This window comes from Thalassophryne amazonica, chromosome 14 (assembly GCF_902500255.1).
Source record: "Thalassophryne amazonica chromosome 14, fThaAma1.1, whole genome shotgun sequence".
Lineage (NCBI taxonomy): Eukaryota > Metazoa > Chordata > Actinopteri > Batrachoidiformes > Batrachoididae > Thalassophryne > Thalassophryne amazonica.
This window is the reverse complement of record NC_047116.1, coordinates 55,648,239-55,672,542: the sequence shown is the minus strand read 5'-3', so window position 1 is coordinate 55,672,542 and position 24,304 is coordinate 55,648,239. Positions and strand designations below refer to the sequence as shown.

Below are 24,304 nucleotides of genomic sequence, written 5' to 3'. Positions count from 1 at the left end.
TAACACAATTGAGACTGAATGGTGCACAAAGAAGGATTTGAATGGCACTTGTGAAATTTCAGAGCCACCTCAAACACCTCGTACAGCAGTCGCCACAACCATTTGGCCACAGCACATACACTCTACATTCGCATGTCACTTGGAAACCCATTCGAACGGCAGGCAAGATTAGGTCATGCTGCCATCTGATCATGCTGTATGCTGTTGCATGTTGTAGGCATGTTTATGCTGGTTCGACAAATTGTGCTGCGGCTGAGGGCCTTTGCAAAATCATTGGCCACATCGAACCCTGGCCGAATGCCTCGATCTAGGCAGTCTTCAATTTCAATTAAATGTATTTCATTTATATAGAACCAAATCACAACAAAGTTTCCTCAAGGCACTTCACACAAGTAAGGTCTAACCTTACCAACCACCCACTCTGTGGTGGGTGGCTGGAGCACACCAGCAGCCTCATGACAGTGAATGCCAAGCAAGAGGCCATTTGACCAACTCTGTCCAGATACCAGGTGCCACCCATGAACATCCAATACCACTCGCAGGGCACTTAGAAATGGTGGGGCCATTTGCATTGCCAGCATGAAAGTAGAAAGCAGGCAACCACTTTCGAGCTGGCTGTGTGATTGGCCCCGCATTTTCTAAGTGCGTGAGTCTGCTGCCCCCTCTCCGCAACACAAATGATGTGCGAGTGTGCAGTGTGCGTCCCCCAACACAAATGGGTGGGAGTGTGTGGCGTGCCCCCCCACCACAAGCCTATTGTCAAGGTGCGACTGAAGTTGCAAAGGCTCGAATGGTGGCTGCAGTGCAGTGTGATCACTGTCAGTGCAGCTCATGCAGCTGAATGGCTTTCATGTCCATGATGGAACAGCTGACAGTGGAACACCATAGCATATCCATCATGTCCCGCTGGAGGTGTATTCACCGAACAGCAGCAATCCCACACCACCACAACACAGATAAAAATAAAAACCCAGCCTGGCTACATGTCACAGCACTGCCATGCCATCCGACTGGACAGGCACATCACGTGACATGCGATCGCAACATCCACACAGTCCATCATGTGACAGTCCGAGTGACAGCCTCACAGAAAGATAAGTGTGGGCAGCTCAAATGCCCCACAGCCTGGAGCCGTGAGCCCATTTATGTGAGCACATTGCTGCACCCGACCAGTGGGCGTGTCGCTTGTTGATGATGTGATGTATTGACATGATCACACGTGCACACTCCCAAAACAATTATACGTTTGTCAGGGTACCGTGGTTGACATGTAATCATGGGTTGGATGTCATTTGAAATCAAGCAGGGAGAGAGCTGATCATGGCCCACGGCCAGTGAATGCATTCCTCGGCTGTTTGCACTGCTCCAGCTGACCGTTGCATCATCGCTACACATATTGGGGAACACATATTGTGCCATGCAGGACATCACCTCTCAACATGCTACTGCAAGGCGCATGTATCAGCGGGCTCTCCTCACATGGTTATAAATAAAAACACATATCACCTTTGCAAAGCAGTCACTTGTGTCTCAGTGCACACTGGACACCATCAGCCAGGCTGCCCCATGTGAACATATCTGTCTGATCATGTGAACCACCGGCAACCCAAGTGTCACATCCACCATGTGAGTGATAGTCCACATGATGTGGTGTCCTGCGTCGCGCCACACACTGGACACCTGGACACCCTGGAGCTGGTTGATGTGTTCATGATATGAGTGCATTGCTTCATTCGTGTCAGTACAGCACTTCCTTGTTTACGTCCATGGCTTTTTTTTTTTTTTTACAGTGAGAACAGAATCATTACCAGTAGCATGATTGTCTTACATTTATAGTCCATTCATTGCTCTTATAATGTTCTGTGCTGTCATTATTTTGTCGTTACACATTTTCATTGATTTATGTCCATTTTTAAATGTGTATTTCTTTAACACCCCCCCCCCCCCCCATTTTAAGCTGCATCTTCTCCATAAAAAAAATGGAGATATTGTATTTTACATCAGAATCCTTCATTTTTCTTTGGGTCATCTAAAAAAGATCTTTTCATTGCTCCTGATTATCCAGTGAGAAATTATAAATGTGTGCACTGAAGATTTTATGATTTTAATGACAGTACGGGCACCAAAACCTCACAACCACCTTGTGATTTTTGGTGACTTCCTAGAGGGTCTTGGACTTCAGGTTGGGAACCAAGGCCCTGAAAAACAAACAAGTCATATCATAACATACACATGAGAATGATGAGAATGAACAAAAAAAAAAGTGAAAATCAGTGGGGGCCTGGGGGCCGCCGTCGCTGGTGGGGACCCACAGGTTTTGAGCATTTTAGAGGCATTTTGGGGCCACTAGAGAGGCCTAATTTCATGAATTTCCATTTTATATTTTTGTATGTTGGGGTATGTGGAAACCTGACAGTAATAAAAGAATCTGTCTATGTAGATCTTCTTTCAGTGATACCCGCCTAGTGCTGTAGCATATGTACTTATTATACATGCTATAGCATTGGCCAGATATCACTGAACTTGCCAAGTGTTCAAGTGTCTTTCCTTAACCTGCAATGAGCTCTGAAATATACTGAAACTTCATGTAAGTATGTGTACATCATTTAATGAGATTAAAACCTGTCAAAACAACAATATTTGTGGTATAAAACAGTGACTTTATTAATAATTACATGTAAAATGTATGCTTACAAATGATTGTCCCATAATAAATTCCTAAATCACACCCTCAGAGTTTACACTCCAACTACTCATGTCAGTCACCAGCAAAACCCCAGAGGCCCATACAGCATGCTATCATTAAAAAGCACACATCCTGTGCACCTGTTATACCGCAGTGTATGAAATTCACTAAACATTTTTGAATAGTTTATCTATTAAAGAGTAAAAACTGAAGGAAATCAATTGTAAAGCTTGAAAGAAGTTTCTGGAGGAACGATTTTAGCCATAAGGTTAAGTAAGAGGGGGAAGTGTTGGCTTTTTAAATACTCAAAGAAACTTGACTCATCCGGAGCATTTAGTCCTGCTATAATGGACTGATGAAAAAGGTGGCAGCAGTGCAACAATTAGCATGCCGGCTGCCGTGATACTGTATGCCACAAAAGAAGAAGAGTTCATTTGTTTTTGTTTTCACCACATGGTCACGTTTTGAGAAAAAGCGTGTTTCATATCAAAATACAAGTTTTTTTTAGAGGTTTTATATGACGAAATAAACAGAATGTGGAAACAAATTTTGACAAAAATCCGTATACAGAGGTTTTGCAGCGCATAATTTCACTTCAGCACGTGCACAGTATAAATAACTGTGCCACACATAAACATTTCAGTGATTGTAAACACATTTAATTGCATGAAGAGTTATGGCCCCTTCACACATAGTGCAAAGTTTGGACAGCATTTGGATGAAAATGGCAAAACAGTTCGAAATGACTGCGACACGAAAACAACGCGCCGATGGGCAGGCATGCACGAACCCGGTGCGAGAGTTCATGCACGCGCTGGTGTCTTTCGGGCAGTGTTGTATAGTAACCAGTGCTTAATTTGTAAAGTGGGAGGTCCCGGAGCACAGAGGATGGGTGGCTCCGGTGCAGAAAAAAAAAAGAAGGGCAGGGGGGGGAGCTTGCGAACAACGCTGTGCGCCACACCGAAAATAAACTGGGCATGTATTGTAGGCCTAATAACACTAGTCACACCAAATCCGGAGAGAGTACAAATTCCTGTTTAATGATGTACAGTGGTCCCTCGTTTATCGCGGGAGTTATGTTCTCCGCATTCAAACCGGGCACGACGCGAGCGACTGCAGCCACAGGTTGCCATGTAATCCCTATGTAAGGAAGCATTTTGGCGCCAAACCGCGCAGCGCGACGCGAGTGAAGTGACGCGAGTGAAGCAATTTGAGCATTTTGCGCGTTTGTGGTGCGATATTGCGTCGCGTCACGTCGTGTTGCCTCCTCCCCAATTGAAAAATCTGAACTTTTTGGTCTTGTCGCGCCGCGATGACCAATCAGGGACTGAATATGTAGTGACGTGGAGATGTCTGGAGTTTGACTGAAGATGTGAACATGTCCTGTCTCTGGTAGCAGCCTGTGAGCAGGACTTATGTCTCTTTTGTCCTTTATTTCACAATCATGACAGAGTTTTTGGAGCAAGCAGCAGCCCCACAGCAGCAGGAGCGGAGTTTCTTTTTCTTTTTTACGTGCGCACGCGAGGGAATCATCCATGGAGATTATTTTACTTATTAACTACACAGATGTATAATAAAGCAAATGCTGACTGGTTTCTAAAGACAATTATGACAGAGTTTTTTTGGGAAAGAGCGAGGTGCAGCAAGCAGCAGAGTTTCTTTTTTTTTTTAATTGTTTACATGTGCATGCGTGAACGGGACAGTTGGTCCTCAAACAGGGTCCCGCAGAGGCGGAAGGAACGCTGAAAGCGGCCGTCATCCAGACGCAGCTCCTGCAGCAAATAATGATACTCTCTGTATTGGGAGCTTTTCACAACAACTCGCTCCGTGTGATCAAGGTCCATCATGTTAACTTGACACCGAGCGGAATGGAAGCTCCTCCTATTTGATGACACACTGGGGCGAATTTTCGCAGCGAAAGTCCACCCAAGCAGAGCGACAGACCGGGCGAAGGAGGTGCGTCCGTCGCCACGTGACCCCCGCGAATTTGTAGCGTCTGATGGCGCCCGGTGTGAACGCGGCATAACCCACGATAAATGAAATCTGCGAAGTAGCGCTATTTTTTACACTTATTATAGATGTTTTAAGGCTGTAAAACCCCTCACTACACACTTTTCTCAAACAGGCATTAACTTTTTCTCACTTTTCCTCTCTTGTGTAAACACTCTCTTTTCTTCTGTGCGAGAACATTATAAACAGACACACGCAGAACACAATGCACGGCTCTCCCTTCACTCACTGCCTCCGGGGGTACGGATGTGGGACCCGCAAAGAATCCAATCCTCTCTCGGTGGCCACGGAGCTCTGCGGCTATGGTCAACATCCGGATCAAAACAGCAAGAGTAGCCTCTGGACCTGTTGCCAGATTTGGCACAATTCCGCACAGCATACAGGGGGTGTGATTGGCAGTGAGAGCAATTGCGATGATCTTTTTTTTTTTTTTTTAGATTTTGTTAGTCAAGAGAGGTGGTGGATCACGGATCCAGTATAAATAGCTGACGGAGCCAACGTCAGAGGCTTGCTCCCCCTCAAATTAAGCCCTGATAGTAACGAAGTAAAATACTGCATGACAGTACTTAAGTACATTTTGGGAGACTTTATACTTTACTTGAGTTTTTTAAATTCAGCTTACTTTCACTTTTACTTCACTACATTTCCGACTTTAATTGCATACTTCTACTCCGATACATTTTCTATGCGCCATGCTGTTACTCGTTACAAAAAATGGAAACCTGTGAAAGGAATTGGAGTATTGTTTTAATACAAATACAATCAATACAAACAGCGCTTAATGTTCTGTAAAATTCACTTAATTACTAACAGTATGACTTGAGGATGACTTGAGCGTGACTTACTCCCACCTCTGATGCTTTCTACACAGTGGTGTGTACCTTTTGTGGCCATAGCAGAGTAAGTGGTCTAAGCACCTCACACACACACACACACACACACACACACACACACACACACACACACACACACACACACACACACACACACACACACACACACACACACACACACACACACACACACACACACACACACACACACAGGAAAAAAGTCATGTTTTCAGCCAAAGACACCACTGATTACTAGTGACTGCAACGAAGTCAGGTCGATTTGTCATGAGGCATGTCCGGTAGGCTTTTTTGCAGTTGCGCACTTGTTTATCAGGAAAACGATCATTTCTCTACATTGATTTCAGACCTGCAGTGGGTCTGTAATCAACTTTTCTGCAGCGCGGCTTTGCTTTGAGCGTTAGAATAGAATAGAATAGAATAGAATAATTCTTTATTGTCCACCGATGTGGAAAATTGTCTTCGGCTTACCAGCCCAAAAAGACAACACTAAAATACAAACATAGTCAAACAAACACACGAATAAAACAAAGATAAAATACATAAAATACATAGAAGTAAAGGAAGAAGTAGAATAAGACCTAGTAAAGTAAATAAAAGGTAAAATAAGATCTAATAAAATTAAATAAAACAGAAGTAAAGCAGTTCAAGTTTTATTTGTGGAGTGGTCACTTTTTTGAGTTCATTATGGCGACAGCATTTGGTATAAAAGATTTTTTAAAAGAACCTTTGGCCTGCGGAGCTCTGTAGCGCCTCCCAGACTTCAAGAGCTGTCTGCCAGGACTCTCTGAGCTTTCCTCCTCATCCTGTCAGTGTAAATGTGGGCCAGAGTCTTCTGGGGTTTTCTTACAATGTTCCCCGCCATTTTTACATTTCTATTTAATTTGTCCTTACATTTACAACTCAAGTGACCAAACCAAACACAAAGATGAAATGTTAATATACTCTCAATATGTGCAAAATACACAAGCTCTAACACGGATTAACACCAAGACAACTCGATTGAGTCGCTGTAAGCATTTCTTAAAGATAAAATCAGTATTTTCAGAGAAGCTCAAGTGACTGTCGAGAACTGTACCAAGATATTTAAAAGTTTCCACCGTTTCAACAAGCTAGCCATCGATTTTTGAAAAAAATCCTGGCTGCGGACATGCATGCCTCTGCGGATGATCACGGGTGTGTTCGGATGACGGCCGACTCATACAGGCATGTTACACGGATATTGCAGATGTTTGGCGAATATGGGCCAATTTTGTGTGCAATCCATGCGCAAATCCTTCTAAACGCCAGTGGGACAGGGCCCTAAGACAGATTTTCAATTGTTTGGACACCCAGGGTTTGTTATTTGGGAATATTTTCACAGTTTTAGTCTCCGACACATTATCCTCACAGAACTTAATGTAAGATGTGATGGCGTCAGTGAGTTCATCTCCATCCAGACAGGATTCAAAGAAAATGTCCCAGTTTGTTTCATCAAAACAGTCTCTGAGTTGCTCTTTTCTTTCCTCGGACCACACCTGTACCTGCTTATTAACTGTTTTAATTCTTTTGACCACAGCTTTGTATTTAGGCAAAAGGTGAATCACATTGTGGCCAGATTTTCCAAGAGGTGGTCTGCATATCACTTTATAAGCCTCTGGGATGTTGCCATAGCAACGGTCAAGTGTCCGATGTAGACATGTGGGACAGTCTACATACTGCGGTAGAGTGGGCAAGTGGTCAGACAGATTGCAGGAGTTAAAGTCCCCCAGAACGAAAACGGGGCTGGTCAGCAGAGCGGGTGAATGCATTATTATAGTTCTCTGTGATTCTCTCTCCTGCTGCATCATCATTTGGACTGGGCACATATACGAGAATGACAGTGATCTGTCTAAACTCCCGCGGAAGATAAAAGGGTTGAAAAGATACAGTCAGTAGCTCATAGTCTGGTGTGCATACTTGCTCTCATATGCTGTATTGTGTGGCCCCAGCTGTTAACCACAACAAACACAGACCCCCTCCGATGAATTTGTGCGCAGTGCGCGTGTCCTGTCCGCTCTGACAGCGGTGTAGCCTGACAGGCTTGGTGTATCGTGATGATCTTTAAGCCATGTTCCATCAACACACAAGATTACTCTGTCTAAATTCACTGTCATGCTCGGCTCTTAGCACAAGTTCATCGAGTTTGTTGCTTACCGGGCGGACGTTAGACAGAGTGATGACAGGCAGCGGGAATCTGCTGTGGCGTCTCCAGAGTCGGTGCCTCACGCCTCCCCTTCAGCCACGCTTTTTCCTCTTCCCCAGACATTTAAGAGGCTGTCAGATTTCCTGACAGTCTGCAGGTAGACAGACTGAAGGAACCCCACCAGGTGAGCGAAGTGACAAAAGATGTTCTCTGGTATAGGTAAGGAAGTTTTGCCAGCTTGTGAGGCAGCTCCCGTGCGCAAACGCTGATAGGCAGAAAATGATCCACAGCAGAACGATTTTCATTGTGACGATAAAGTGCAAAGTGCAGTGAAGTTCTGACAGGTCACATCCACATTAAACCAATGAACTGCTAAAAATATACGTTAAAACAAGTTTAAAAATGCTGACAAACAAACAGTGAAACAAACAGTGAGTGCAGGGTCAGCAGCAGGCCGCGTCCCCGGAAATAAACTGTCTAGAACCTTGAACCAATTGAAGCAGTGATTCGCAGATCGAAGCAGTGCTTCAATCTACGATTCATGGATTTCATTGTCGCTTTATCCTAATTTTTTCCCGCTAAAACCCTGAAGAGGCATATGTCTGTGAGTAATATTTAATATTTTTATGTTAAAACCAACCTGTTATGGTCTTCTGAAACAGTTGATAGATGTTTTTATTAACTTAAACACGGGACCGATGCTAACACGTTAGCGTGTCTATGGTGTTTTCAATGTTAAGTTAGCATGTGTTGATTTGTTTTCTGTATAATTAATGGCTCAGCGTTCATTGTCTTAAAAGAGTCAAATTGTAATTTTTAAATTTATTTTTATTCATATATTAATAGTAGCAACAACAATAATAGTCTACATAATAGACAGTAATAGTCAATAACAATCTATATACATAAATGGCTACTTTGTCTTTCTGTCTGTCCGGAATAGGCTCTAAAACTACAAAAGGTGACCTCCCCAAAGTTACATATTTGAACCACCATGACATGGGCTACAACCTGGTACTATTTTCAAACAAAAAAAAAATAATATTAAAACAACAATATTAACAATAATCTATACATACAGTTGAACCATATGTACCTCAGTGGCAGTTGTACTCCAGCACAAATCTCTCAGCTTTATAGCTGGCCGCTGGCCCTATGCATATATGCAGGAGCTCAGTAGCCTGCCTACTGCTATAAACAGAGCCCAGACTCCTAGGCTATCTGCTGCTGGCTGCGGCTAGCACACATACGTGGGTGTGCATGCCAAGCTTGGTTGTATAACCAAGGCATATTCAAATATCCCCCTTGATATGAATGCATCCTTTCTCTGCACATGCTGCACGTGGGTGCTACAATCCTGTTTGACTCTCCTTGAAAAGATTTGAACAACTCTACAAACTTTAGTGTTTTCAGACCTGTTTATAGCAAAAACAAATGTGAATATTCTGTCATTTACTAACTAATCATATGCTGAACATTTGATTGTAAGAATATAAATACACAATTCAATACAAAGTAACTTTCTTCCATGTGCTTTGTTATCCGTCTACCAATATTACACCCATGATATTTGACACCATGTGTGAATGAGTAGATATGCCACCCTACTTAAAAATAGTCCTTAAATCTGGTTTAATCATTATGGCAATATGTACCCTCAATTGAGATTTTTCTGTACCTAATGGCCAATACTGCGTTATGTTTATCAACTTCAAAATAAATACAGGGTAAACTCTTCATAATGCTGTCCCCAGGAACAAGGATTTAGACCTGCAGATAAGGTGCCAGCTCAGATGGGTTCTCCCCATGCCAGGCATTGGTGGCTGAGAGGGGGTGGGGGTAGCTGGGGGGGGGGCAATCCACATGAATTTTGATAGTTAGATGTACGAAGCGCTAGAGACAGGGGCGACATTACACGGTTTACACACGATTCCTGCTTCATGTGCACCAAGTTTGCACTTTGTCCAAACTTCGCACTATGTGTGAAGGGGCCCTTATTGGAAACCACACCTGAGCACTGGATGTTCAGTTGCTGACCGGTGTCAGTAGCTCAACACTCCCCCTTACCGGTACAAGTGCTACAGGCTGCTTTGGGGCTCACTCTGCTCCTTTTCCGCACTCTTCTGGACGCAGATTAATCCATTTAATACTAACTTTGATGACATGTTTCTTCGTCTTGCAGTTTTCTTCCAATGTTTTGTTGATGAAATCCAACCATACCGTGCAGAGGGCTTTAGCGGGGAGCTCAACTGCGGGGCGAATTCACCAAGCCTTGCCTTTGTCCTGTCAACGTCCACCTCCCGGTCCAAACATGTCCACTTAAACCTATTTTTTACACCACTATCAGTGTCTTTAATGCGGTCTTCGTCCTCTCTAGCAGTAATTTTGGCCATGTTGCAGACGCAGCTCAACAGACCAAAACTTGCAGAAAATCAAAATGTCCACATCCGGGTACTTTCAGTACAGAGATTCTGATTGGCTGAAAGTTTGTTGTTGTAGAAAAGTAAGCAATGACATCCCACGTTTCAGCTTGCAGTTCAGCAATACAGTTTTGTGCATATGAGGAAAGATTTAACAAGCACCGGCTGGCCCCGCTGCACCTCACCCCAATTTTTCTCAATGGATTCACACTAATCTCAGAAATGGCCCAGAAATCCAGAAAGCTCAGAATACGTAGACCCACTGAACATTCTCCTCCCTGTACAGTTGGCAAATACAAAAAAAAAAAAAAAAAACAGTTCATCCTCTGATTACATCACAAGTTCCCTGTGATTGGTGTATTTCAGTCCCAAAGCGCTCTTGTCAAGAAGAGGATTGCGATGGAGGATCAGACACCACTTTGCCACACACTGATGCACAACACAGACTGTTCACTTCTCTGTGACACTTTACAGGTTGTATGAATTGTTCCATTTGGCCCCCACGATTTATGTTTAATTTTAGGTTTTGAAAGTTGTTTTACTTTACAGGTTATTGTGACAAGAAACTTCAAGCTGATGTGGAATGTTTCAGTCATAACAATTTTCACACTTTCAGGGTTAAATTTCACATTTGATAAGAAAATTGTCCTCTTCTCGTTTTCTTTGTTGTGGTATTTATTGATTGTGTTGTTAAATGGCAGTATTATTATTGCCATCATTATGGATAAAAACCTCCATGAGCCCATGTATATCATCTTGTGTAATTTTTGCATTAATACACTGTATGGTACTGTTGGATTTTATCCCAAATTCCTTTTGGACCTTTTGTCTTCTCATGTAATTTCATATGCTGGATGTATGTTACAAAGTTTTGTAATACATTCAGCAATAATGGCTGACTTTTCCATCCTCACCCTGATGGCGTACGACAGATATGTGGCTATATGTCGACCTCTGCAGTACCATTCCTTCATGACAAAACAGAGAGTCTCTGTCTTTGTGTTTTTCTCCTGGCTGATACCAATTTATTGCAAGTTTATGGGCACTGTGATGTTATTGGGATCACAGTTGTGTGGTTCTCACATAAATAGAATATACTGTGTTAACTGGATGATTGTTTCTCTTGCTTGCTCACCACCTAAAGCAAATACCTTTGTGGCATATTTTAATATCCTGTTTTATTTTGGTCATGTCGGGTTTATTTTGTGGTCTTATGTTTACCTGATAAGAACATGTTTATCATCCAAAAACAGCCAGAGGAGGTTTCTGCAGACATGTTTGCCACATTTAATCTGTCTCTTCATTTTTATGTTTTCTTTGCTTTTAGATTTATTTTACATGAGGTTTGGTTCGAGTGATTTGTCTCAAGATCTCTCTAACTTAATGGCAGTGGAATTGCTGTTTGTTCCACCAGTAGTTTACCCACTCATATATGGACTCAAACTCACCAAAATACGTAACAAATTTGTGAATTATTTCTATGTTGGAAAGAAAATGCAAAAAGAGAAATTTCTCAACAATGGTGAGTTTTAAAGAGAAAACAAAGGTTTGGAGAAAAAAACCTTTACAACTTTTTTGAAAAGATGCTGAATGTGATTAAGATCTCACAATAGATGAATACATTTCATATTTGACCTTTGACTTCTTGTTTAATACTCGACCCAATCCACTAACTGAATTATTCCATAATTATGATCCATGGAGTCTTGAAAAGCACTTTTACTATATTTTCAGGTTTTATATTGCTTGCAGTTTTCCATTGATTTATACAAGAGGTCTCAACTAATTCCCAAAAAGGCCAAGAGGGTGCAGGTTTTCTTTGCAACCACCCACTCCAGCAGGTGATTTCATTGATTAACATCACTTTGAGGAGATGGAATCAGTTAATCAGTGAAATCACTTGGTGGAGTAGGTGGTTGCAAAGAAAACCTGCACCCTCTTGGCCCATTCGGGAATCAGTTTGAGGCCTCTGATTTATACTAAACTACATTTGAAATGATTTCTTTATATTTATGTACTTATATTTTGCTTGTTATATGTCTGATAATTGGGTAAGATAGACTGCAGCTGCTATTTTGTGCAAAGATTGGATAGAAATAAAGGGTTCAGATGCAAAACCCAATCTGTATAAAACCACAATTTTTGTTAGCTGAGACCAACATGCACCTGTCTGCTGAGGTAACTATCACTGTGCACTGTCCAAAGAAATTTGAAAATACCATTTTCATTTGATTTATGGAAAGCTCAGCATTTTCTAATGTGTTTTCCTTTTTCATCCCCATTTTAAACTGCATTTTTTTTTTTTCATTTAAATTAATGGACATACTGGGTTTGCATGTGAATATTTCAAGTCCATTCACAATCTTGACAGTGTGATAAAAAGCCTGATTTCTGAGTTATGACATGTTGTCCAATGACGTTATTTCCATAACTTTTGAAGAAATATAATTAGTATAATACGCTATGGTCAATCTGTGTGGAGTAGACAGTTCTCAAAAACTGAGTGACTGTATAAGTAGGAGATGAGTGAGGAAAGCCACAAAGACACCTAGTCAACCCAGAAGAAGTTATAGGCTTCTGTGGCTGTGACTGGAGTAATTGTGTACAGTCCAAGTTTAGAATTTTCCATCATCACTCTAGCTTCATAGTGGAGTGGAGCAGATAAGGATTTTTTTTTGTTGTTTTTTGTTTTTCTAAACTTTCAAGTCTTCTTTTGAAGAAAATCCTGCTCTAAGCCCCTTCATCAATAAGCTGTATAACTGGTGATGCAAAATGCAAAACTTGCAGTGTGCACAGTTTCTCCAATCACACCCACAGAAGTCGATAACTTCTTCTGGTTTGTCTGGGAGCGTTTCGTCACTTGTTTCCTTCTTGCACAGTCAGTTTTTGAGAACTGCCTCCTTCAGACAGCGTTACCATACAGTACTATACTGTTTGTAGTTCTTAACGACTAATACACATTACGGGCCTCATCACACTTAGCATGAATGAGCAGGAATCAAACTGAATCAGCCAGAATGTGAAAAAAAAGCCAAACTTCGAGGCACAGATGGAAGGGACAGACATTCGGACAGCCATTATGAATGCCGTTCGACTACTTAGAATGTAGGCAGATCCTACTCTACTGATCGTGCACAGTCTGTGTGCATGCCATGAATGCAGCCCAAATGTGATCTGAACACAGTATGAATACTTAGACTGCTGTCAGATTGCAGTATGAATAACTGCCGTATGGGTGCGGTTCAAGTGCCACCCAAGGTTTGGGTGGAAGGCAAGAAAAGGGAGGGGAGGAGGGACCATGCGCTGTCCACTGCTGTGAAGACATCCAACCAATGAAGTGAAATCATGATAAACCAGGTACATCTGATATAAAGGCATCACTGAAGTGCATGTAAACTGAGCGATCAGAGCAGTGCGGTCATCAGATCACACACGTGCCCATGTGTAATAACCACGGCAAATGCCAGTAATAGGCATCAGTCCATCATGCAGGTCACTGATTCCAAAATCAGATGGTCCTGGAACACATTTCAGCTCATAAATAGGATTTCCTTCGATAGCCAGAAAGCAGCGACCCCAGATCTTAGAGCGCATGCACGGATGGTCGCACACAACTCCCTCTCTCTCTCTCCCCCTGTCAGTCGCTTACTGTCTCTCTTCCTCTCTCTCACTCTCATTGATCGGATGTTATCTCACCTCACAGCACAGTGCAGCGATCAGCTGTTTTCCCACCTCACGGAGCTGCTGACCAATCGAACATTATTCCACCTGATGGTGCTGTGGATGAATCATGTTATTCCATCCCTCATTGCTGTGGCTCAAACAGCTGTTACTCCACCTGATAGAGCTGTGGATCAATCACCTGATATTACATTTCTCAGAGCTGTGGACCGTTCAGATGATACATGGCTCACGCAGGGAGCTGTGCATCCCGCTATAGGGCTGGACAAGTGAGTTGTGATCTGGCAACATAAAAATAAACGGAACTGAACTGAATTGATGGGTGACAGCTGACTTCCAGAGCAGATCTTCTACTCCCAGCTGAGTCAACTAAAATGGTCCAAAGGAGGGCAGAAGAAATGCTACAAGGACCTCCTGAAGTACAACCTCAAGAGCGGCACCATTGACTGGAAGATGTGGGAAGAACAAGGGACTGAGCCAGCTGGGGAGCGGAAGTCTGAGAAAAATGTGGATGAATAACACAGAAGAGAAAAAGGAATGACAAGGCACAACATCCTCGCCAGTAGATGCATCACACAGCACAGAAACTGTTCATGTCATCGCCAGCCTACACATATACACACACACAAACACGCAAACGCACGCTGTACCCAAGCAGGCTTGCACTTATGCATGTGGACACAGTCACCACATGAACAGAAATTGATTATTTCTGTTGTGGCTGGCGTGCCTGGCTGGCTTTTGTGTGTCTTCTGTTTCTGTCTTTTGGTTTTCCTCCCAGGTGATGCGCATTTGGGACTGAGTGGCTGTGTAGCTGAGTTTATCAGGACCTCACCCTGATCACCTGAGGCTGATCACCTGCGGCTCGTCAGGACTCACAGCTGTGGTGCATCTACATGGATTGGAACATGGTGGCATTTAAGACTGGAGTACACAGTGTGTATTTGCCAGAGACTCGACCTTGTGACCAGACGGGTGAGATCGTCGTCTCAAGAGCCATCTCATCATCAGTGGATGCAGAGAACGTCCAGGTTTGATGCATGGTCTGTGAAAGAGGAGGGGGTGAGGTCTCACGCTCGTCAGCACACTTCCTGAGGTACGTTAGATTTTGTGACTAACATTTATACAGTCAGTAAATGTGGTGTCCCTCACACCTTATTGTATTGAGCTGTTATGTTGGTCGTTTTAATTAGCTTCCACTGCAGTGAGTTTGTGAACAGGATGTTCCATGCCTGCAGGGTGGGAAGCTGATTAGTAATTAAGCCAGGAAGTGTTTGCTGTTTGTACACCTGTGAGCGTTCTCTCTGTGTGTTGAGTGTGGACTCACAAGATGATTTCTTCATTCACAGACTCGGTTTGTCGCGGCCACCTGGGGGGTGTCGGCGGGGTCCTGGGGTCCGAACTGGTTCTGGCTCCGGACCGTTAGCGCTGCTGGGAGCGCACCGCAATCCACCACGCCAGACCGCGCACTTTTATATTTATCACATCACTGTTATGTTTATTAAACTCTGTTATCCTTTGTACCGTGCTCTGCTTATTTTATACTGGGTCCTTCAAACGCTGGTCGGTTCTCCGGGCTGCGTCCGACACATAACAATTGCTTAATTTTTGTAGCCTTCTTTTTTGTATTTGGCAAAATGTAACATCTATATGAGTTCTTCTTCTTCTTTGTCTTTCAGCTGTTCCCGGGGTCGCCACAGCAGATAAATCGTTTCCATCTCACCCTGTCCTCTGTATCTTCCTCTGTCACACCAACCACCTGCATGTCCTCTCTCAGCACATCCATGAACCTCCTCTTTGGTCTCCCTCTTCTCCTCCTGCCTGGTGTCTCCATCCTCAGCATCCTTCTCCCTATATACCCTGGGTCCCTCCTCTGCACACTGTCCAAACATCTCAATCTCGCCTCTCTGACTTTGTCTCCAAACTTCCACCTGAGCTTTCCCTCTGATATGTTCATTCCTAATCTTGTCCATTCTTGTCACTCCCAAGAGAATCTCAACATCTTCAGTTCTGCCACCTCCAGCTCTGCCTCCTGTCTTTGTTGTTAGTGCCACCGTCTCTAAACCATACAACATAGCGGGTCTCACTACTGTTTTGTAAACTTTCCCCTTCACCCTTGCTGATATTCTTCGGTCACAAATCACTCCTGCCACTTTCTCTCCACCCACTCACACCCTGCCTCCACTCTCTTCTTCACCTCTCTACCACACTCTCCATTACTTTGAACAGTTGACCCAAATATTTAAACTCATCTACTTTCACCCACTGCTACTCCTTGTAACTGCACTATTCCACTGGGCTCCCTCTCATTCACACACATGTACTCAGTCTTGCTTCTACTGACTTTCATTCCCCTTCTCTCCAAAGCATATCTCCACTTCTCCAGACTAGACTCAACTTGCTCTCTACTCTCACTACAGATCACAATGTCATCTGCAAACATCATAGTCCATGGGGACTCCTGTCTGATCTCATCCATCAACCTGTCCATCACCACTGCAAACAAGAAAGGACTCAGAGCTGATCCTTGGTGTAATCCCACCTCCACCTTGAATGAGTCTGTCATTCCGACTGCGCATCTCACCGCTGTCACACTATTCTTGTACATGTCCTGCACTACCCTAACATACTTCTCTGCCACTCCAGACTTCCTCATACAATACCACAACTCTTCTCTTGGCACCCTATCATAAGCTTTTTCTAAGTCCACAAACACACAATGTAACTCTTTCTGTCCTTCTCTGTACTTTTCCAACAGTATTCTCAGAGCAAACATTGCATCTGTAGTGCTCTTTCTCGGCATGAAACCATATTGCTGCTCACAGATCTTCACCTGTTTTCTAAGCCTAGCTTCTACTACTCTTTCCCATAACTTCATGCTGTGGCTGATCAGCTTTATGCCTCTGTAGTTACTGCAGCTCTGCACATCACCCTTGTTCTTGAAAATAGGAACCAGCACACTTCGTCTCCACTCCTCAGGCATGCTCTCACTTTCCAAGATTTTATTAAACAATCTGGTTAGAAACTCTACTGCCATCTCTCCTAGACATTTCCATGCCTCCACTGGAATGTCATCTGGACCGACTGCCTTTCCACTCTTCATCCTCTTCATAGCAGCCCTCACTTCTTCCTTGCTAATCTCTTGTACTTCCTGATTTACTCTCACCACATCATCCAGCCTTTTCTCTCGCTCATTTTCTTTATTCATCAACTCTTCAAAATATTCCCTCCTCCTTCTCAGCACACACTCCTCACTTGTCAGCACATTACCATGTGCATCTTTTACCACCCTAACCTGCTGCACATCCTTTCCAGCTCTGTCCCTTTGTCTGGCCAATCGGTACAAGTCCTTTTCTCCTTCTTTACTATTCAACTTCTTGTACAGCTCGCAATATGCCTTTTCCTTTGCTTTTGCCACTTCTCTTTTCACCTTACGCCACATCTCCTTGTACTCCTGTCTACTTTCTTCATCTCTCCGACTATCCCAAAACTTCTTCGCCAACCTCTTTCTCCTTATGCTTTCCTGGACCTCTTCATTCCACCACCAAGTCTCCTTGTCTTCCTTCCATTGTCCAGATGTCATACCCAGTACTGTCCTAGCTGTCTCCCTCACCACATCTGCAGTACTTTTCCAGTTGTCCAAAATTGCTTCCCCTCCAACCAGTGCTTCTCTCACCTGCTCGCTAAATTTCACACAACAGTCTTCCTCCTTCAGCTTCCACCATCTGATCCTTTGTTGAGCTCTCACTCTCTTCTTCTTCTTTACCTCTAAAGTCATCCTACAAACAACCATCCTGTGCTGTCTAGTGACACTCTCTCCTGCTACCACCTTACAGTCTGTGATTTCTTTTAGCTTGCATCTCCTATAAAGAATGTAGTCCACCTGTGTGCACCTTCCTCCACTCTTATATGTTACCCTGTGCTCCTCCCTTTTCTTAAAGTAGGTATTCACCACAGCCATTTCCATCCTTTTTGCAAAATCAACTACCATCTGTCCTTCTCCATTCCTATCCTTGATACCATATCTAGCCATTACTTCCTCATCACCTCTGTTCCCTTCACCAACATGCCCATTGAAGTCTGCTCCTATCACCACTCTTTCATGCTTGGGCACACTCTCCACCACCTCATCTAACACACTCCAGAAATCTTCTTTCTCCTTCATCTCACAACCAACCTGTGGGGCATATGCACTGATGATATTCATCATCACCCCTTCAATTTCCAACTTCACACTCATCACCCTGTCAGACACTCGCTTAACCTCCAACACACTTTTAACATACTCTTCCTTTAAAATGACCCCAACACCATTTCTCATCCTGTCCTCACCATGGTACAACAACTTGTACCCACCGCCGATGCTCCTGCTCTTACTTCCCTTCCACTTGGTCTCTTGCACACACAATGGGCCTCATGTATCAACGTTGTGTACGGCGATATTTGAGCGTATATGGGGTGTACGCCAAAATGGCTGCGCTACTTGGCATTTATCACTGTGGTCGTTGGCGTACGCTGCGCTGAAAATATACACCAGGTCGAGAGGTGACGTAAATTATACACCAAAATGAACCAGCACTGGAATCCACATAAAAATGAAGATGATCAACATGATAAACAGTGCCATTATACAAATCAATGCATATGTTACATAAATAACACTTTCCTGATTATACTACATAATAATCAATACAAATCCCGCTGTTGCGGGATTGTTATGGAGCACAATCCGTGGCCACAGCGCTGACAGGAAGGAAAGCGCTGCTCACCTTTTTCTCCAGACTTCGAGCCTGGAGCCAGAGCAGCGCTGAGCTTAACTTCATGTGGTGTGATCGTTTTAGACAATGAAATTGATAATAACAACTGTAGTTTCGTCATTCCCTTAATTCGCCCGTACTGCAGCCAGGTTTTGTCATCTCCAGTCGGTTGTCACAATAAAATAAATACAGAAATACATTTAAAAAAATAAAGAAATCTGACAGATTAGGCGTGTCTTATTAATTGAGCGAACAAATATCCACGTCAAGAATTATTGACGTGAAAAGAGAATACAGTGGTCCCTCGCTATAACGCCATTCACCTGTCATGGCCTCAGAGTCTCGCGGACTATTTAGTCCAATTTTGCATGCCTTTTTTTTTTTACAGTGAATCTTGTTGCCCAGAAGAGAAAAGAGCGCCAACAACTTTGTCACACGGACACACACCTGCTGCAGCGAGATGTGAGTGGGAAAATGCGCAGCGCCAGGACGCAGAGGAGCGATCTGTGAAATACTGGTCAGTCACTATTAATAATTTCTTATGTGTCTGACCTCGTACGTTGATCATTAAAATTAATTTGTTAGTTCTAAATGCCATCATAATTATTTATAGGAAAACGTTCTATTTTTATTTCTCAAACAAATGTTTGGGCCTGAAAACAGTTTGGTATTATTTTCCTACTAAGGTTTGAACTGTGAGAGTGAGAGTGTTTACACATGAGAGAAAAGTGAGAAAATGTTCATGCCTGATTGAGAAAGTGTATAAACTGTGTAGTGAGGGGTTTTACAGCTTTGAAACGTCTATAATAATTGTAAAAAATAACGCTGACTACGTCGCGGTTTCGCATATTTCGGGCTATTTTTTAGAATGTAACTCCAGCGATTAATGAGGGACCACTGTAACACTTTATTGATTATATACTACAAAACAATTGATACGACGGCCGCTTTTGACGCTCTATTGGCACGCGTCATGATTGGTGGCGTTCTTTTTCATTGCCGTCTTTCCGGCTTCTATGTCGTAAAATGAGGGTGTGTCTGAAGCGGAGTCTGAATATTTATGGGCGTGTTTATTATAATTACGATCGTTTCCACCCGCCACATTTATCAAGATCACGTCAGGCGTACGCCAGAAATGGGCAGGTGCACACTGCTTGATACATGTCACGGCGACTTTGGTGTATTTCAAGTTTACGCCGTAAATTTACGCCACAAGTGCACAACATTGATACATGAGGCCCAATATGTCCACCTTTCTCCTCTCCATCATATCAGCCAGCTCTCTCCCTTTACCAGTCATACTACCAACATTCAAAGTCCCCACTCTCATTTCCACCCTTCTAGTTTTCTTCTTCTCCCGCTGTTTGTGGCAACGTTTTCCTCCTCTTCTTCGTCGTCTTCGCCCAGCAGTAGCCCAATTTCCACCGGCACCCTGTTGGGCAATAGCACAGGTGGCGGACGTTGTTAACCCGGGCCGCGACCGATCCGGTATGGGAATTCGATTCTGAGTCTGCATAGTTCGGTTGGCTTGTTTTACGCCGGATGCCCTTCCTGACGCAACCCTCCTCATTTATCCGAGCTTGGGACCAGCACTCAGAATGTACTGGCTGCACACCCCATGTGGCTGAGTTAACATCTATATGAGTTATGAATAAAAAATTATGAATGATAGTTTTTCATCATTTGAAGGGTTCAGATCAGGGATGCTGGAAGTCAGTGAGAACTGGGGGTTCTGAGAGAGAATCTAGGCTATATAATGACACCATATTTAATACTGCACAGCTAGACAGGGTGGTGGCAATGTGATGGATGCACTTGGTCTCAGTTCAAAAGGTTCGTGGTTCAAATCCCATTTCTCCATGTAATGTGGAGTTGCATGAGTAAGGGCATCTGGTGTAAAGTGTGGAAATTCAACATGCAGATTCACCTCAGATCTGCTGCTGAGACACTGAGTGCAAACAAATCAAATCAAATCAACTTTATTTATATAGCGCCAAATCACAACAAACAGCTGCCCCAAGGCGCTTTATATTGTATTGTAGGGCAAGGCCATACAATAATTACAGAAAAACCCCAACAGTCAAAACGACTCCCTGTGAGCAAGCACTTGGCGACAGTGGGAAGGAAAAAAACAAGGAAGCAGCTAAAGGCATTTACTTGCTATTTAATGCTGTGCAGCACCGAAACCTTTTTGTAACGTTAGTGTAATATATCTTAGCCTGGTAAATCTTTGCAAATAAATTTGCTTCATATATTTGATCATTCTCAAGCTAATTCTGAGTTTGAGAATTAGCCTGGCTGAACCTGAGCACAGTTTAATTCTTAATTCATAATCAGGAATATTCTTAATTCATCATTTGGATTTGGTTGTTCAAATGAAGCTGTAAAAAGTGTTTTTCACTGCTCAAACCACAACACGGCAGGCTTATCAGCCTGAAGGACAAATTGCCCTGCTGTTTTCTTCCAGAGGAATGTCTTTGGCCTTGGTGAACATTTGGCTGTTTCTTATCTCAACTCACAAAGACAATAAACTGTTTCACGGGACTGAAGCATGCTCCACTCCCTCTCCCCACCCCCCCTCCTACCCCCCATCACATACCCTCCACTCCGGCTTCTGCTCACGTCATCCCTTCCCTTCTGCAGGGGTGGTGTGGTTTTTCGCTGTGGCAGGTCCCCCCCAAGCTGATGGTGGCGCGACCCAGGGTTGCTGTGAGACTTTCACCCACTTGCATCAATTCGGATAACGGACTTCTTCAAATTTAGTGCACATAAATAATGTCAAATGTGTATGTGTTGTCTTTAATTCTGATGGGTGCCATTATTATGGTAAACAAGTAATAATTGTGGCGTAATTGCTGTCTGAGGTAATTGTAGTGTAAACATAATTTCTCCACTGTGAGATCAATAAAGTATATCTCATCTCATTTTGATCTTCATGGCAAAGACTGTGAATGCTTATGTACATGTGATTTCTTAGTTTCTTATTTTTAATAAAATTGCAAAAAAAAATAAAATAAATAAATCACATTGTCATTATGGCGTGTTGTGTGTAGTACATTGAGGTGACAAAAAGGAATTCCAAAAGTGAAGCGCTGTGAATACATTCTGGATGCACTATACGAGGTCTGTTAGAAAAATATCCGACCTTTTTATTTTTTTCAAAAACCATATGGATTTGAATCACGTGTGATTGCATCAGCCAAGCTTGAACCTTCGTGCGCATGCGTGAGTTTTTTCACGCCTGTCGGTTGCATCATTCGCTTGTGAGCAGGCTTTGTGTGAGCAGTGGTCCACCCTCTCGTCATTTTTTTATTGCGAATAAAGCTGCATGGCGCAAAGCAACACCGTGATGAAGCCTCACAGGACATGTTGGGGCATGTCCAGCTCATGCTCAATTTCTCGGATAATCACACGACTGAAAAGCAACCGACAGCCGTCTGAAATCCACCTGAAAGCCGTCCTGTGAGACCAACATGGAGGTGGTTTTGTGCCGCGTAATGAACGGCTCCGTGGCGCGTCCCTCCGCTTTTCTTTCCATGAAAAAAACTCCTGTAACAGTGGAATATGCCAAAAAAGTGCTGATATTCCCGCCTTCTGCCTTTTTGTGAAAGTCGGACGACGTCCCGGATCAACAAAGCCTTCACGTTGGAAATGATCTGGTTGTTTCAGTGGGGTTTGAGCCTGTCGATCGGCGCTCGGAGCGCGGCGCGCTCTCAGCAGTTGTGGGCAGTCTTTAAATTGTCTGGATCACTCCTTAATCTGTGTAATCCCCATAAAATCATCCCTGAAAGCCATATTAATTTTCCGAACGGTGTCCACCTGGAGGTTTCTCACAGTTTCTGGAAAAAAATTGATGCAGCAAAGCTCCAAATCGTTCAGACATTTATATGCAATAAAAAAATGACGAGAGGGGTGGACCAGTGCTCACACAAAGCCTGCTCACAGGCGAATGACGCAACCGACAGGCGTGAAAAAACTCACGCATGTGCACAAAGGTTCAAGCTTGGCTGATGCAATCACACATGATTCAAATCCATATGGTTTTTGAAAAAAATAAAAAGTTCGGATACTTTTCTAACAGACCTCGTATATGTGTCCCTGCAATGGATTGGCAGCCTGTCCGGGATATACTCTGCCTTACGCCCTATGGCTGCTGGAATAGGCTTCAGCACTCCGTTACCCTTAACTGGAGAAAGCAGGCATAGAAAATGGATAATTATTATTTTGTTAATATAGTGCTTTAACACTGACAAAGTACTTCACAGAACAATCGTGCCAGTAGCACATGCTTGTCTCAAAGATTAAGCCATGCAAGTAGAAGTACACATGGCTGGAAGTTAAAATCGTTCATTAAAGTTATGGTTCCTTTGGTTGTCTGTGCTGTGTCGTGGACATGGTCCAATAAAGAAAAAAATAATGGACAATTTTCAAGATCCGCCGCCATCTTGCAATTGAGACTTCTGGTTAGTGAGCCTCTAGCTCCTGTGTTTGGCATCATTAGAAACACCTGCTCAGCTGTCACATTTCCATGGAGGGAAATGGCCACTGGAGGCGAAAGTAATTTTGTTGTCATTGTTGTTGTTAACCCACAAGGAATGAGAAGGAGTGCTGCTGTGGTGTGAATATCAATCTAAAGCCCAGGTCCCACGGCACAAACAAATCTGGACTTACGTTGACTTTCAGAGACATCATTTAACCATCATTCAGCTTCATTGTTATGACACTGCACGGAGCCGCTAACCAATCGGGTGTTATGACACCGCACGGAGCAGCTAACCGATCGGATGTTATGACACCACACGGAGCAGCTAACCGATCGGGTGTTATGACACCGCAGGAGCAGCTAACCGATCGGGTGTTATGACACCGCACGGAGCAGCTAACCGATCGGGTGTTATGACACCGCAGGAGCAGCTAACCGATCAGGTGTTATGACACCGCACGAGCAGCTAACCGATCGGGTGTTATGACACTGCACGGAGCAGCTAACCGATCGGGTGTTATGACACCGCAGGAGCAGCTAACCGATCGGGTGTTATGACACCGCACGGAGCAGCTAACCGATCGGGTGTTATGACACCGCACGGAGCTGCTAACCGATCGGGTGTTATGACACCGCATGGAGCAGCTAACCGATCGGGTGTTATGACACTGCATGGAGCTGCTAACCGATCGGGTGTTATGACACCGCACGGAGCAGCTAACCGATCGGGTGTTACGACACCGCATGGAGCAGCTAACCGATCGGGTGTTATGACACCGCATGGAGCTGCTAACCGATCGGATGTTATGACACCGCACGGAGCAGCTAACCGATCAGATGTTATGACACCGCACGAGCAGCTAACCAATCGGGTGTTATGACACCGCATGGAGCTGCTAACCGATCGGTTGTTATGACACTGCACAGAGCCGCTAACCAATTGGATGTTATGACTAGGGTTGCCAACTCTCTGAAAAATAAATAAGGGACACCTCACTGGCAGGGCTGACCGGCCCATGGAAATATAAACTGGAATGGACATGCGCGCCTCTATCTATTAGCGTCACTCAGGACAGGAAGGCGCCATTACTAAGGGTGGAAATGTGCAGCTCATCAATAATAAACTGACCGCTTTTTTTGCACTAGCGTCACTATTTCTTAATGGATTTTAATAAATGTAGGCTTGTTTCAAAGCCCTTTGAAAGCTCTTTCCAATGCACCTGTGCATGTGTGGGTTAAAAAAAAAAACCTT

At 43.6% G+C, this 24,304-nt stretch overlaps 1 protein-coding gene and 1 long non-coding RNA gene across 2 annotated transcripts; one reads left to right on the top strand and one right to left on the bottom strand.

Moving 5' to 3' along the window:
- The first annotated feature begins 10,707 nt into the window (after nt 1–10,707).
- On the top strand, nt 10,708–14,331 carry LOC117524281 (olfactory receptor 49-like). The gene is made up of 2 exons (XM_034186051.1): nt 10,708–11,653; nt 14,153–14,331. The coding sequence occupies exons 1-2, from the start codon at nt 10,708–10,710 to the stop codon at nt 14,329–14,331; spliced, it is 1,125 nt and encodes a 374-aa protein (XP_034041942.1).
- A 204-nt stretch (nt 14,332–14,535) lies between these two features.
- LOC117524099 lies at nt 14,536–22,885 on the bottom strand. The gene is made up of 3 exons (XR_004564710.1): nt 22,838–22,885; nt 20,727–20,729; nt 14,536–14,546 (listed from the first exon to the last, which is right to left on the bottom strand). It is a non-coding gene; the product is annotated as an uncharacterized LOC117524099 (long non-coding RNA).
- Nucleotides 22,886–24,304: the final 1,419 nt, after the last annotated feature.

Excerpts from the sequence above, each read along its gene's own strand:
- LOC117524281 (XM_034186051.1), top strand. The coding sequence starts at position 10,708 with ATGTGGAATGTTTCAGTCATAACAATTTTCACACTTTCAGGGTTAAAT. Across the intron at positions 11,654-14,152 it reads AGAGAAATTTCTCAACAATG|AGCAGATCTTCTACTCCCAG; the intron begins GTGAGTTTTAAA and ends GCTGACTTCCAG.